The 13,534-nt window shown below is 40.6% G+C and overlaps 2 protein-coding genes and 1 long non-coding RNA gene across 4 annotated transcripts in view; 1 reads left to right on the top strand and 2 right to left on the bottom strand.

The window, feature by feature from the left end:
* TZMP1 (transition zone microprotein 1) overlaps positions 1-13,534 on the bottom strand; it is a 414,174-nt gene that overhangs the window by 267,504 nt on the left and 133,136 nt on the right. The gene's annotated exons all lie outside the window — the stretch shown is intronic.
* The window catches only part of LOC144322345 (uncharacterized), a 142,379-nt gene that overhangs the window by 22,658 nt on the left and 106,187 nt on the right, over positions 1-13,534 (bottom strand). For both annotated transcript variants that reach the window (XR_013387997.1, XM_077912276.1), the window contains exon 3: positions 4,652-4,715. Coding sequence is in view for 1 of the 2 variants with exons in the window: in XM_077912276.1 (XP_077768402.1) it covers positions 4,652-4,715 (64 nt within the window). In the remaining variant the exon portion in view is untranslated. The remainder of the gene's footprint in view (positions 1-4,651; positions 4,716-13,534) is intronic.
* Positions 10,106-13,534, top strand: part of LOC144322350 (uncharacterized) — a 48,619-nt gene continuing 45,190 nt past the window's right edge. The window contains exons 1-2 of the long non-coding RNA XR_013388015.1: positions 10,106-10,244; positions 10,863-10,921. This is a non-coding gene — a long non-coding RNA (uncharacterized LOC144322350). The remainder of the gene's footprint in view (positions 10,245-10,862; positions 10,922-13,534) is intronic.

The following is a 13,534-nucleotide window of genomic DNA, read 5'->3' as shown; positions in this document are numbered from 1 at the left end:
TCCAAGTTAAGAGAAAAGTTGAGAGATAGTCCCAGAAAACTAGGATCCTAAAGTTCTTCCAAACCCAGGAGGCAAGGAGATCATGACATTTATAAAGGAACCAAATCTAAGGGTTAGAGCTCACCTAGTCCTTTAGCAGAGAAAAGTTTAGGGGAAACTGGAGGAGTAGAAACCACTATCCAAATAGCCAGCTCCTGAGTTTAAGTTCCTCTTTGGCCTCTTCTCACATACATTGGTTTCCTTCCTTCCTTCATACCTATAATGTGTCAGGTGCTATCCCAGTGCTGCCACCATTACTCCCTGGCTCCCCCTTTTAATCCCCAGATGAGATTCCTTGAGGTTCCAGTTAGATTGTCTCAATGTGGCATGGTATCTAGGGAGGGCAGGCAGTCATTTTGTAGTGGAGGAGGTGGAACTGGGTGGGGAAGAGGTGAATCTGTCCAAAGGCAGCAGGAGCCTGGTTACCAGCTGAGCCCTAGACTAGGCCAGGAGCCTCAGAAGGTAGACTGGTCAGAGCAAGGCAAGAAATATGAGACTTTATAACATTTTGAAACTTTCAAGGACCTAAAAATACTGTTTCTACCCTTAGCCTTGTTCTCTAGAGTGCATCTTTCTTCAGGAAACAGTCTGTGGAAATCTGCTTGTTTAGTTTGCCCTTTGTGTGTGAATTTGCTAATTATCAGTGGACTCACAATTCCACAGCTTAATCTTATTCAGTGATGTCCAAATATGTAAAAAAATAGTTTATTTATAACCTTTACCTGTTTCCTTTACAAAGGAAACATGGGGACATAATGGACTCCCATCATGATAGTCTTGTGTTGGCTATCATTATGTCTGACAGCCCTAAAGAAAAACTTCAGTCTTATGGGTAGTTTTCCCTAAATTTAGACTGTAGTTCTAGAAATGAGCTTCATTCAAGTGCTAAAGAGGTCTATGGCATTATTATGGTAATGTTATTTAGTGACAGAAAAAGAAATATTATAATAGAAAAATACTTATTGGCTTGAAATCAAGCATTTAGACCCTAGGTATAGAGAACCATTTTCTGGGACAAGACCTTAGCAGTATTATGTTAAGTATTTAATAAGTTAGATATTTAATATAGGTAATTGTTAAGTTTATTTTATTTAATACAAATAAAAAATTTTTAAAGATTTTATTGATTTATTTGACAGACCCACACAAGCAGGGGGCATGACAGGCAGTAGGGGAGAGAGAAGCAGACTCCCTGCTAAGCAGGGAGCCTGATGTAGGGCTTGATCTCAGGATCCTTGCATCATGACCTGAGCTGACTGAGGTCACCCTGGTGCCCCACAAATTTGTATTTAATACAAATTAAGTATCTGTAGATACTCTACAGCAGTGGTCCTTAACTCTTGGGGTCATATGTCCCTTTGAAGACATTTACACACGTTCACCCAATTTTACATACAATTTCAGGACTTCATGGGTCTGTAGAACTCCTGCCATACTTTAAGTCAAGAATCTTTGCTCTACAGGATCCTACAGTTTGAAACACTTGTGAACTGTATTGTAAAAGACTTAATTTGAGATTCTGGTATTGGTAGACTAGTGTATTACCAACCAAATTTCCCATTAAAAAATTGGAGACCTGAATAAAAAAAGAAGTATTTGAAGGCTTTGGAGAGATATATGAAAATAGGACTGGTGAAAATTCTGGATACAAGGGAAATCACTGAGGCAAGCCTGCTATTCTAAACTGATTTTACCTTCAAGGCATTTCTTGTTGATTCTCAAGCAGCCAGGACACAGAGCGTGAGAAACCAAGCATCAAGTGACTTGTAAGAGGCAGAGAATTTGAGCAGAGCTTTCCTTAGTTTCTCATAGTGGTGGTGGGGTGGACATAGGAATTTAGAGCTACAGAGAGTGCAATAACTCAAGAGGCCAAAATTCTGCAGAGAAGTGAGGCCATCTGAACCACTTCTCCCCTTTGAGGCATTCATTGATTAGAAAGTGGTAGAGTTACTCAATAGAGGTTTCTCATAGCACTGGAGAGCTACAATCAGATTTCAGGGTCTTACAAGGAGAAGAGACCCTGATAAATAGTCCAAGATGCTAGCTGGGATCTTCAAGTATTATATCCATGGAGTAAGAAAAAAAAAACAGAAACAGATCAGGCCTTGCAAAACTGCAATGCAGACCTAAGTTAAAGTGACCTCTTCCTCTAGTCTGCTAGAAGTTTAAAGACTATCTGGAGCCTCTACAGTTTTTTTTTACAGACAATATTTGGAATTAAATTTAAAAGTATTAGACATACCCAGGACTAACTGAGGGGCTTGCTGCTTAGTCACTTTATGCTCAGAACTGTGAACCAAGAGGCTGAGAGTTCTTAACCTGCTTCCTGCTGATCCCCTGGTTACCTCTTGGGTCCCTAACAAGCTTGCCTCTAGAGTGACTGGCCTTGTCACCAAAGGATAATGTAACAAATTCCATAATTCTGGACTGTTTGAAATTTAATTCCACCAAAATAGCATCACAAAACTGGGGCATTATGAAGGATTCCTGACAAAAGAAAAATAGTTTTGATGGAAGCCTCCCTGGTCTTCAACTCAAGCTTGAATCACATTCAAGCTTACATCCTCTCACTGCAGCATTATTTATGGATTTCAGAACTTGGGGCAAGTGCCAAAAAACTGTGGACATCGTGGTCCTAAGCTCCTTTCCCTAAACTCTGGGGCCACAGCATCCTCTACTTCTTGCTCTTTCTTTGCCTTCTATCTTGTCAAATGCACAAGTTACGTTAGGATGACATGGGTAGGGACAAAGATATTATTAAACATGCCAATTCTTCTGTGAGAAAGCCAAGTAGGTGGCTTAAATCAATCTGTATAGCGTCTTCTTCACAAAGATTTTATTTCTACTAGGATGTTTGAGGAATACAGAAACCTTCCTTTTGCTGACTTGCAAACAGCATACTCCTTGGCAAAACAGACTGTACACAGGTCCTTGACAAGGAGCCTTCATAGCCAGGAGGTTTGAACTATTCCACTGCAGTTGGCAGGGGACCCAGATGATGAAATCTCTAACTAAATGCCAAGACTTTCACACTCTAGGAAGCTTCAGGGAAAATGTATATAAAATAGTATTTCTTTTGCAGCCCCTAAAGGGAGAAGGAAAACCACTAATATTAATGGGCTTGGGTAAATTCCTGGCACTAGGAGGACTTAGCCCATCATTTGACGTCACAGACTTTTCTATACACAGGACATCACTCCAATAATCCAGGTAGACCACTCTGCCTGAACTTTGTATGCCTCATCTAATGGAAAGACAGTATTTTATGGGTACGTGTGTGGGTATTTAAAAGAAGAATTGCAGCATTTGAAGAACCTGAATGAAACACAGATCCTCATCCTCCACACACACACAAGCACACACAGAGTTTTGTTTCTCTGGGAGTTTTGTTTCTCTGTTCTTTAGAAGAATAACTAGCTGTGTATGACTCTGTAGCCAGACAAACCAGTACTGTGACTCAGTTACTCCTTGAACTTGGCAAGTGACTTAACATCTCCAAGCCTCCATTTCCTCATTGGTAAAATGGGGATAATTAGACCTACCTCACAGGATTGTTCCAAAGTTAAGTGTACAAAAGTAGATGGAACAGCTCCTGGTGTACAGTGGGAGTTGAGTCAATGTAGCTGTTATGACTGTTTTTAGGGGGGCTGGCATACTCTTTGTTTCCTCACACTTTTGCTGACAAAAATCCTGGAGAGGAGGCCCCGGCCTGTCTCTTCCCCCTCACTTTCCTCTTTTGGCAAGAATGACTTACCTGATTGAGGCGACTCACTCAGGAGAAGTTTCTGCTGATCTTGACCCCATCTCTGAGGCCTGCCTCAGAATGTGCACTCAAAACCGTGCACATTCTCTTTTTCTGCTTCAATTTTCCTTTTTGTAAACACACCTGGGTTAAGGCCTAGCCCCAGGGCAGTTTCTCAGCCCTACCTGCACATTGGAATTACCTGGGAGCTTTCAAGTACATACTAGTACCTGGTTCAACCTCAAGATTCTGAGATGACCGATGTTGCTTGGGCATTAGGGGTTTTAAGACTTCCTAGTAATTTTAACCTGCAACCTGGTTGGATATCACTGTTTTAGAGGCAGCCTAGAGGCTTTTTTTCTCTTGATTCTTTCCTGCAATCTATGGGTATTGGATGCTCTGTGACACACCACGCTATAGATTGGGGACCCAATCTATTGGTCTATTCTGCAGACCCAGCTGTCTTGCATCAGACCCCCACAATAAGACCTGGAGGTATGTAGTAGGAGGTGCCTTCTTAGACCAGAAAGGTCAGCTTCAGTCTTAAATCCAGCTTGGCAAGTATTAAAGCTGACACTATTCTTGCCTTGCCTCCAATCTGAATACCAGCCTGAGGGAGGGTATGATAAAATCAGTCCCCCGATTTTTCACACCATTTAAAATAGTGGTAATACTAACCTATACCCCTGGCACATGAATGTCTGCTTCAGTCCATGGATTTGCTTTCTGCTACATAGTCTCAACAGTTTCTACTGTAGCTTCTAGCATCCTCAGCTGGTTCTTCATAATTCAAGATATCACTTGAAGGAAAGATTCCTTGGCTTATGGATAGACTGGTAATGGATACCCAGATAACAGAATTTTACTCACCTTTGTCTGCAAGCCACTTGCCAGCAGTGCAAACTCTGAATCTCTGATGACATGATGAAAATACCTTTGACAAAACAAGCAGTTTATGATATGTCATTGTGCATGTGGATTTGATGTCCAAGTGAAATAAAAGCCTGGGACTTTTATCCAGTCCAGGAAACTTTAATCCCTGATTGGTCAGGAATCCCCTTAGTTGTTTCTATTTATCAGGGGGAGTGATAGCAGAGGAAGAGGACTAGTCCTAGGATTTCCAAGGATTCAACACTTGGGCATTTAAATGCCATTATGTTAATACCAACCTTGACTCCTGAGTCTGACCCATATATTGATACTTGGTTGGCTGGTCTCTCTGAATGATTTTCTTTCCAGCAAGGGTTACTGGCCCTTTGCCTACAGACTATCCTCAGTAGTCATAACTTTGCCACTTGATCCACATCTCCTTTCATGGGCTGCTGGGTATTCACATGATCATCAGTGAGCTAGAACAGCGCCCTGCTCCTAAGGAGAAGGTTGTTTAGGGGAAGATGTTCTGGGGAAGAGTGCTGGCAGAGAGTTGGGGGGGTGGGCAATCATGATGGATGGCCTTTCAGGTCTAGAAGTGGGAAATGCTGTGACATGGCTGGACAAGAATGTCTTTATTTTTCTGGATCCCCCAAAGGAAAGAATAACCCCACTCTAAGGAGGAGGCCATTCCTGCAGAATGGATCCCATGCCCTATGCTCTCCTCATCCTGTTCTTTTGAATTCCTAAATTCTGTCAGGCTATGGAGATGTAACTTGGACTCATAAAGTAACTTTGTCTGGTTATGAGCCTGAGCATGGAGAAAGGGCAGAGAAACTTTGCTTTAAGTAGCATGAAGTCGTCTTCCCTATCCATAAGTTAATAAGGTAATTATAAAATTATGGTCCTTGGATCAGCATCGTCAGCATCACCTAGGAACTTGTTAGAAATGCAAATTATCAGGTCCTACCCCAGAGCTACCAAATCAGAAATTATGGGGGCGGGGCTCAGTAACTTGTGTTTTAAAAAGCCCTCCAGGTGATTCTGATGTATTTTATAATGTGAGAGCCATTGGTCTAATAAAAAAAAGGGGTAGAATGTGACTTACCTGTTAGGTGATTCACTGTCCAGGTGAATGATGATAGATTAATAAAATTGAGAAACTCCTATCCTTTAGAACCCAGAAAAGGAAGCCGGAGAATAGGAGGTTCTTGCATCTTCCCTTAAGAATGTTACTGCCTAGATACCTGGGTGGTGCAGTAGGTTAAGCGGCCGACTTTTGGTTTCGGTTCAGGTTGTGATCTCAGGGTTGTGAGACTGAGCCCCAAGTCAGGCTCCACACTCAGCAGAGAGTTGACTTAAGATTCTCTCTCCCTTCCCCTCTACACTTCCAGCTTGTGTACCCTTCTCTCTCTCTTTCTCTCTAAAAAAGAGAGAATGTTACTGTCAGTCCTTTTGCCCCAGATCCCTCAAAATCAATTCTAAGAAGACTCTTCTGATCCCCTTTCCCAAATGGAGATATTAGGCGATATTAGGACCTTACTGAGGCTTATGCAACACGGAGATGTGTGATTTTTCAGATCCTGGGTTGCCTAGGGGAACGGGCTCTCCAATGCTTGGAGGAATCATATATCTGGGTAAGTCTCAACTCTGACTATCATGATATCATGATCCCAGGAAGAGGACATTCATCCATTTTTTTTTTTTTTCCTGGCAGTTTCATGTCATAGAAAAAGCATGAGATTTGGAATTAAGACCTCTGAATTCAAACCTAGGATCTGCTACTCACTAGTTGTGGGAATTTGTATTTAATCTCTGAGTCTCAGTTTTCTTATCTGTGAAATGAGGATAATTACAATCTTTCTTAAGGTTTTTATGAGAATTAAATAAGATAATGGAGGCACCTAGCTGGCTCAAGCAGTAGAGCACACGACTCGATCTTGGGATTGTAAATTTGAGCCCCACGTTGGGTGTAGAGACTACTTAAAAATAAAATATTTTTAAAAATGATGAAAGCAAAATACCTATATATAAAATGGTACCCAGTAAGTGCTGGGTCATTTTGTTGGTAACTATCCCTCCAAGCTTCTAGGACTTTACTATGGAGTAAACCTGGGCAGCCCTGTGATAAGGAACTAACCACCAGCAAGACCCCACAACCCCTCCATGTCTCCATACTCTTTCTTGTGTCATTCTTGACATGTGGTTTCTCAACAAAGTAGAGTCTAAAGATCGGAAGGCTTCACAAATTTTCCTGTCTTGTTCCTAGAGTCCAGTCTACTTTGTCCAAGACTATGATTGCAGACATAATTGACAATCAAATTAACCCCTTGCATAGGAATTTATCTCCCAATAAACTTTTTAGAATTAGAGTTGATAGGGACACCTGAGTGGCTCAGTGGCTGAGTGTCTGCCTTCAGCTCAGGGCATTATCCCGGGGTCTTGGGGTCGAGTCCCGCTTTGGGCTCCCTGCGAAGAGCCTGCTTCTTCCTCTGGCTGTGTCTTTGCCTCGCTTTTTTGTGTTCTCATGGATAAATAAATAAAATATGTAAAAAAAAGAATTAGAGTTGGTGACCATGTGAAGATACCTTCATTCAGTGTTAACTCTTTTTATCTGTATCAGATGGTTCTTAAGTTTTGATGGTTCAGATAGCTCAACTCTGTCATTATACAAAGCAGTGGTTCTCAACTGGGGAGAGGGAGGGCAATGCCTAGAGACATTTCAGGTTGTCACAACTGAGTAGGGTGCCTCTACTAATATCAGATGAGTTGAGGCCAGAGATGCTGCTCCAACAATACACAGGTACATACCTGTCTAAATGCCTGGGTACACTATCTCCCCAATGGGATGGGAATGGAATCCCTAAGGATATAATACTTTGACCTAAGGAATAATCCACAGACTTCCAAGAATGACCCTACTGCTGCATCTAAGTCTATCTTATTGTTATGGGTTGATTTGTGTCCCTCAAAAAGATATGTTAAGTCCTAACCCCCAGTACCTCAGAATATGACCTTATTTGCAAGTAAGATCTTTATATAGATGTAATCAAGTTAAAATAAGGTCATTAGGGTGGGCCTTAACCCAATATGACTGATGTCTTTATAAAAAGGGGAAATTTGGACACAGAAATAGATACACACGCAGGGGGAATGCCATGTGATGATGAAGGCAGAGATCATGCTAATGCAAGTACATTACCAAGAAACACCAAAGAAACACCAAAGACTGACAGCAAACCACCAGAAGCTAGGAGAGGGGTGTGAAGAGATTTTTCCTTCTGGTTCTCAAAAGGAAAAACCATGCTGATACCTTAATCTTAGACTTTTAGTTTATAGAGCCGTGAGAAAATAGATTTTTGTTGTTTAAGCCACCCTGTTTGTGGTACTTTGTTACAGCAGCCCTAATAAATGAATACACTCATGAAACAAACTATGAGGCTGCTGACCATCATCACAACACCCGTGTCCCAAGCTGTCCTCCCTGTGGTCTACACAGACAGAACTCATATTGGTGGTACCCACCAGAGTTCCTGAAGTAGTTCAGGATCTCACCACTATAGCTGTTGCCATCTGCAAAAGGGTCCAGGCCAAGGCCATACTGAGCGGCTCCAGAAGCACAGCCTTAGTTGGCAAATAGGCCATTCCACAACTGCTTTAGAAATTGCTACTGGTGCCTTAGCAATGGCCAACCTACCCTCCCACACTTCATAGCAGCCAGTGCCACCCCCCAGCTGTTCTTCTTCCTTGACACTGTTGCCAAAGGCTCAGCAACCCATCCTCACTGTGCCAGGCTCTCTCAGGAACTTCACTACCAACCAAAGACCTACATATCCAAAGCTTATGTGCCCTATTCTCCCACACTCTGCTGCCACCAGGAACCCTCTTCTTTATGGGGATGCTTAGCAAGCAGAGGCTGACCCTTCCAGGGTTGCAGCTGTGTATGTGAGATTACATATATCACTAGTGGAGTTAGTACAGCTGAGTAGATGCAAGGAGAACCCCTTGTGTAACCAGTTACAGCTACACAGAAATATTAATAGGCTCAATTTTGGCGGCACTGGCTATGTGCTAAGCACTTAATGTATATGGTTTAATTTAATTTATATGCTATGATAATGTATATGCTTTCATTTAATTTAATTCACAAAAATCCCACAGGAAAATAATTATTATTCCTACTTGTTGTTGAGAAAACGGGATCAGAGAACTTAAGTAACTCATCCAGAGTTACAGAATGAATAGGTAAAAGAATTAAAATTGAAGCAGAAGTCTGGCTGACTCTAATGCCTACCTTCTTCCCAGTTTAGGTCATTGATACTCACACAGGCCTCCTGTTGGAAGCACTAAGCTATAATACAATACCATAATTTTTCTCTTTCCAATGACTCTGGGGCAGTTAATGTACCTGTATACCCTTGCTAGGTGGACAGGTGAACACCATGATCCATATAAGGCAGAAGGATCACACGACTGCTCGAACCCTATGGTGAGTGTTGAAAATTTTCAGGAGCCTGACCTCTTTTCCATTTTGCATTCTAACAATTCTAGAAATAAATGCTAAAAGACAAATAAGATTCAAAGTATAATATTAGATGTATTGTCCAAGATAAAGGACTTCTAATCTATCACACTGGAGAACACAGCTTGGACTTGGGGCAGGGTGAGATTTCCTACTACTTCCCTTCCACCTCAGCCTAGACCTGGGGACTCATTTGAAGGAAAGGATGAGTCTACGCAATGAACCCCAGGCCCCTCATGTACCCTGCCAGCTGCCAAAGGGAGCCTACTTCATATCTTGTCAAATGCAAGAGAAAGAGAGAGCACCCCTGAAAAAGAAAAGAGCAGAGTGAGAGAGGCAAGCTGGAAAGCTGGGGCCAGAGAACAGAGACACACTTTGTTACTTCCTGAATGCAGATCAGAAGCACAGGTACCCACTATGTATGGGTGCAGAGCAAGTCTGAATCAGAGAATATAAGAATATAAAGGCCAGAACTGTTCTAACTCAGGACCCCACTCTCTGGGGAATGTGAACCAGTGGAAGTCAGAATCTCCCCATCTCATTAATCAGGTAAGTGACTCTCCCATACGGAGGAACTAGACTAAGGTAGGAGAGAACTGGCAGTATTTGCTCCAAAATGGCTTCCTTTGGAGAAGATCCTTTACCCAAGAACAAGAAAACAAGAGAGTAGGATTCTCATCAGTACTAACAGTGGTTCATTGTGTTGAGAATATTTCAAATACTTGAGGGGAGACTCAACAGGGGAATAGTGGTGAGAGTAGGGGATCTGAAGTCAACAACTATCTAGAATCCTCAGCAGGTTGTATCCTTCCATTCTGTGGGCTTGGAGCTCTCTGAAGTCCCACATGACCCGCCCTGTGGGTGGGGCCATCCTGTCATCTTCCTTCCTGTTATAGTGCTTGGACTCCAAACTAGTTTTATTTGCATTCTTTTCTCAGACAATTGTGATATACAAATGAGGTGTGAACATTGTATAAAAGAAGAAATTCTATAGTTGATATGGGCGCATTTGATATGTTTTAAAATGTCAGGAAAGTCTGGATCCATCTGAGGACACTTCCAATGTCAAAGGCAGGTATTGAATAGCACGGGATGTGAGATACCCATAAGAAGAATGATTGGATGTGTTTCCTTCACATTGGGAGCAAAGCTGGTGCTTGCAGCTTTAATTCTCCTTTCCATCTTGGTTCCTTGCTGCTTAAAAGATTGGGATTATTTATGATTATGCAAGGAGGTTGGACTGGGAGGTGAGAATGGTCATTAAAGAATGTGTTTTGCTTTTTAAAATGGGAGGTTGAACTACAACATGATTGCATAATGTGGGGAGGCATAATTTATATAAATCTTTGTAACTTTTGTTTATTTGAACCGAGTTTGAATTGCTTGCTCCCATGATGCTGGTAGGCTTTCATGTTATTACCTAAACCAGTTTGGTCTCTGCTATTCTGAGTCTCCCCTTAGTTCTCCTTATCACCCTCCCAGGCAAGCTTAATATATGTTAATAGAAGCTATCATGACCCCACAAGTCTTTTCAGAGTCTGAAATGAACTATTGTATTGAATCCTATGAGAAATGGGAAATGGGTTCAAATACAGAAGGAGAGAAGTCTCCTGATATTCCCTTGATACCTAGCAAGTAGATTATTTATGCCAAACAACACCATTAAAAGATGTTTCTGGTTTCTTCTAGCTCTAACATCCTACAACTCTTCAGCAACTGCTGTGAGGAAAATAATCAGATTTTATCAGGTAAAAGTTAAGAGATAAAAAACAAAACATGTATATCTATGCATTTGAGTTGAGATGAATATCACTTATGTTGTAAAATCTAATCAGAATAATAATGTAAGAATAAAATTTACAGTTCTGAAATTTAATATGTGCCATCTAGAAAATCAGTCTCTTTCCATATTTTCATACTTCCATCCCTTTACCACCTTTTATTCTAGGAATCCAACTGCTCTATTTAGACTAAAATGCTCAAATATTCTGCTAAGTGAAGCCACAGCTGCTCTGTCAGAAACATCACATTGAAATGTGTTCTGAAATCATGTGGCAATGTTATGAGGACAACTTTCATTTCATGAGCTGTGAAACCAGCCCTGGGTGTCATGAAGACTTTGAGCAGCTCTTGCAGTTCTTAAAGGACCCTTGGAAACAAGAGGAGGGCAGTGGCAAAGGCTAGCCATAGCTGAGCCAACTGGCATAGTAGAAAGAGAATAAAAGTAGATTTTCTTAGATCTATTTCTTTATTTTTCCATATGTTTCAAAGTCATTAATGGTTCAAAATTCTAAAGCCACAAAAGAAAAGACAGTGAGGTCTCCCTTCTCTCTTGTGTCTCAACTACCAAGTTTCCCTACAAATAAGAGTGTTAAGATTTTCTCAGACAAATCTGCAGATGTATTTCATGTATATAACAGAACTTAGCATATTTCCCCCTCTAGCATTTTTCTCTACACAGAGTTTACTATACATACTATGAAAAATGATAGCTCATTATAGTTTATATTGAATCTCTCTTATTATGAATGAAGTTGATTGTATTTTCTGATTGTTTTAAGAGATGTGTATTTCCTTCCCTGTGGAGTGATCATATCCTTATTTACTTTTTCTATGGCAGTTTTAGTCAGTCTTTTTTCTTATTGATCCTAGGAGCTTGTCTCTAATAGGGAATTGACCCTTCCTCTGTGACGTGAGTTGCAAACTTTTTTTCAAAGTTTGTTGGCTTTGTTGATGTTGGGTTTGGCCATGTAGAACCTTTGACTTTTTTTTTTTTTGTAGTCAAATTTTTCATTTATTTCTTTTATGGCTTTTGTGTTTTTATTACGGTTTGATCTTTCCCACTTTAAGATCATAAAACAATTCCTCTATAATTTTTTCAGTACTTTGTGATTTCATTTATTACACGTAAATCTTTTGTTTATTAAGAACATTTGGAATTTATTCTGGCATAAGATGTTAAATATAGATCTGATTTTATTTTTGTCTTAATGGCTAGTCAGCATTCCAATTCTAAAAATTGCAGTGCTCACTTTTTTCCCACTGACTTCAGGTGCCTGTACATATTTGGGGCATTTCTGGGCTTTCCATTTTTTCACTGTTATCTGTTGATGTAGTTATGTGCCAGTATTAACACAGTTTTAATTATTATATCTTTATAATATGTTTTGACATCTGATGGTGATAACCCCTATTCCTTCTTTATCTCACTGTTTCTGTTTGTTCTTTCATCTGGACATTAGAATCATCTTTACTAATTAAAAAACTTGGTATTTTTATTCATATTTCATTAAATAATTTAGGGAGAACCAAGATATTTTAATATGGTCTTAGAACTACATTATTAGGAAGGAAAGAGCTTGAAAAAGAAGGGGATGAGAATGATTTTTTCCTTGTGCTGAATATATCCATAGGAAAAATAAAAAGAAATTCAATTGGAACTTGGAACTTTGTTCTAGGGCAGCCTTTCCAAAAGCATGTATCAAAGACCCTTGTAAGGGGGATCCCTGGGTGGCTCAGCGGTTTAGCACCTGCCTTTGGCCCAGGGCATGATCCTGGAGTCCCGGGATCTAGTCCCATGTTGGGCCCCTGGCATAGAGCCTGCTTCTCCCTCCTCCTGTGTCTCTGCCTCTCTCTCTCTCTCTCATTCTCTGTCTCTGTCTATCATGAATAAATAAATAAATAAATCTTAAAAAAAGAATGAAACAACAACAACAACAAAAACAAAGACCCTTGTAATAGTAATAGGAAAAACTAAAAAAAGGGGGGGGGGATTCGGTGTTTAAAAGTTTGATAAACATTGTCCGCTATGTTGCCTCTTAAAGATTTATGATAAACAATAGCCAATAAAGACTATGAGAGAGACAAGATGTGCTGGAGGGGAGGGAAGATGCAGACTTCCACTGTATTAGTGATAAACAAATACTGTTTATTACCTGTCCCCCCCAAAATGAATATGAAAACCCAGCAGAAAAGATGCCTTTTTACTTCTGTTTACCATGTTGCTTCAAAACTTGTATTTCTTTCTCCAAGTAACACCTCTTAATATTCCAAAATATGTTCAGAAAAACTCAGTTTGGAGAACCTCAGGGCCAATTGTAGATATATTTTTTAAAGATTTTATTTAATTATTCATGAGAGAGAGAGAGAGAGAGAGAGAGAGAAGCAGAGACACAGGCAGAGGGAGAAGAAGGCTCCATGCAGGGAGTCCGACGTGGGACTCCATCCCGGGTCTCCAGGATCATACCCCAGGCTGAAGGTGGCGCTAAACCACTGGGTCCCTTGGGCTGTCCCAATTGTAGATATTTAAGAGAATTTTTGCATATAAGGTCCTTTCCGATTTTTGATGTTCCTTGATGCTA

Source organism: Canis aureus, chromosome 10 (genome assembly GCF_053574225.1).
Source record: "Canis aureus isolate CA01 chromosome 10, VMU_Caureus_v.1.0, whole genome shotgun sequence".
NCBI classification, from domain to species: domain Eukaryota; kingdom Metazoa; phylum Chordata; class Mammalia; order Carnivora; family Canidae; genus Canis; species Canis aureus.
The sequence above is the reverse complement of the archived record's forward strand: the minus strand, read 5'-3'. Positions and strand labels throughout refer to the sequence as shown.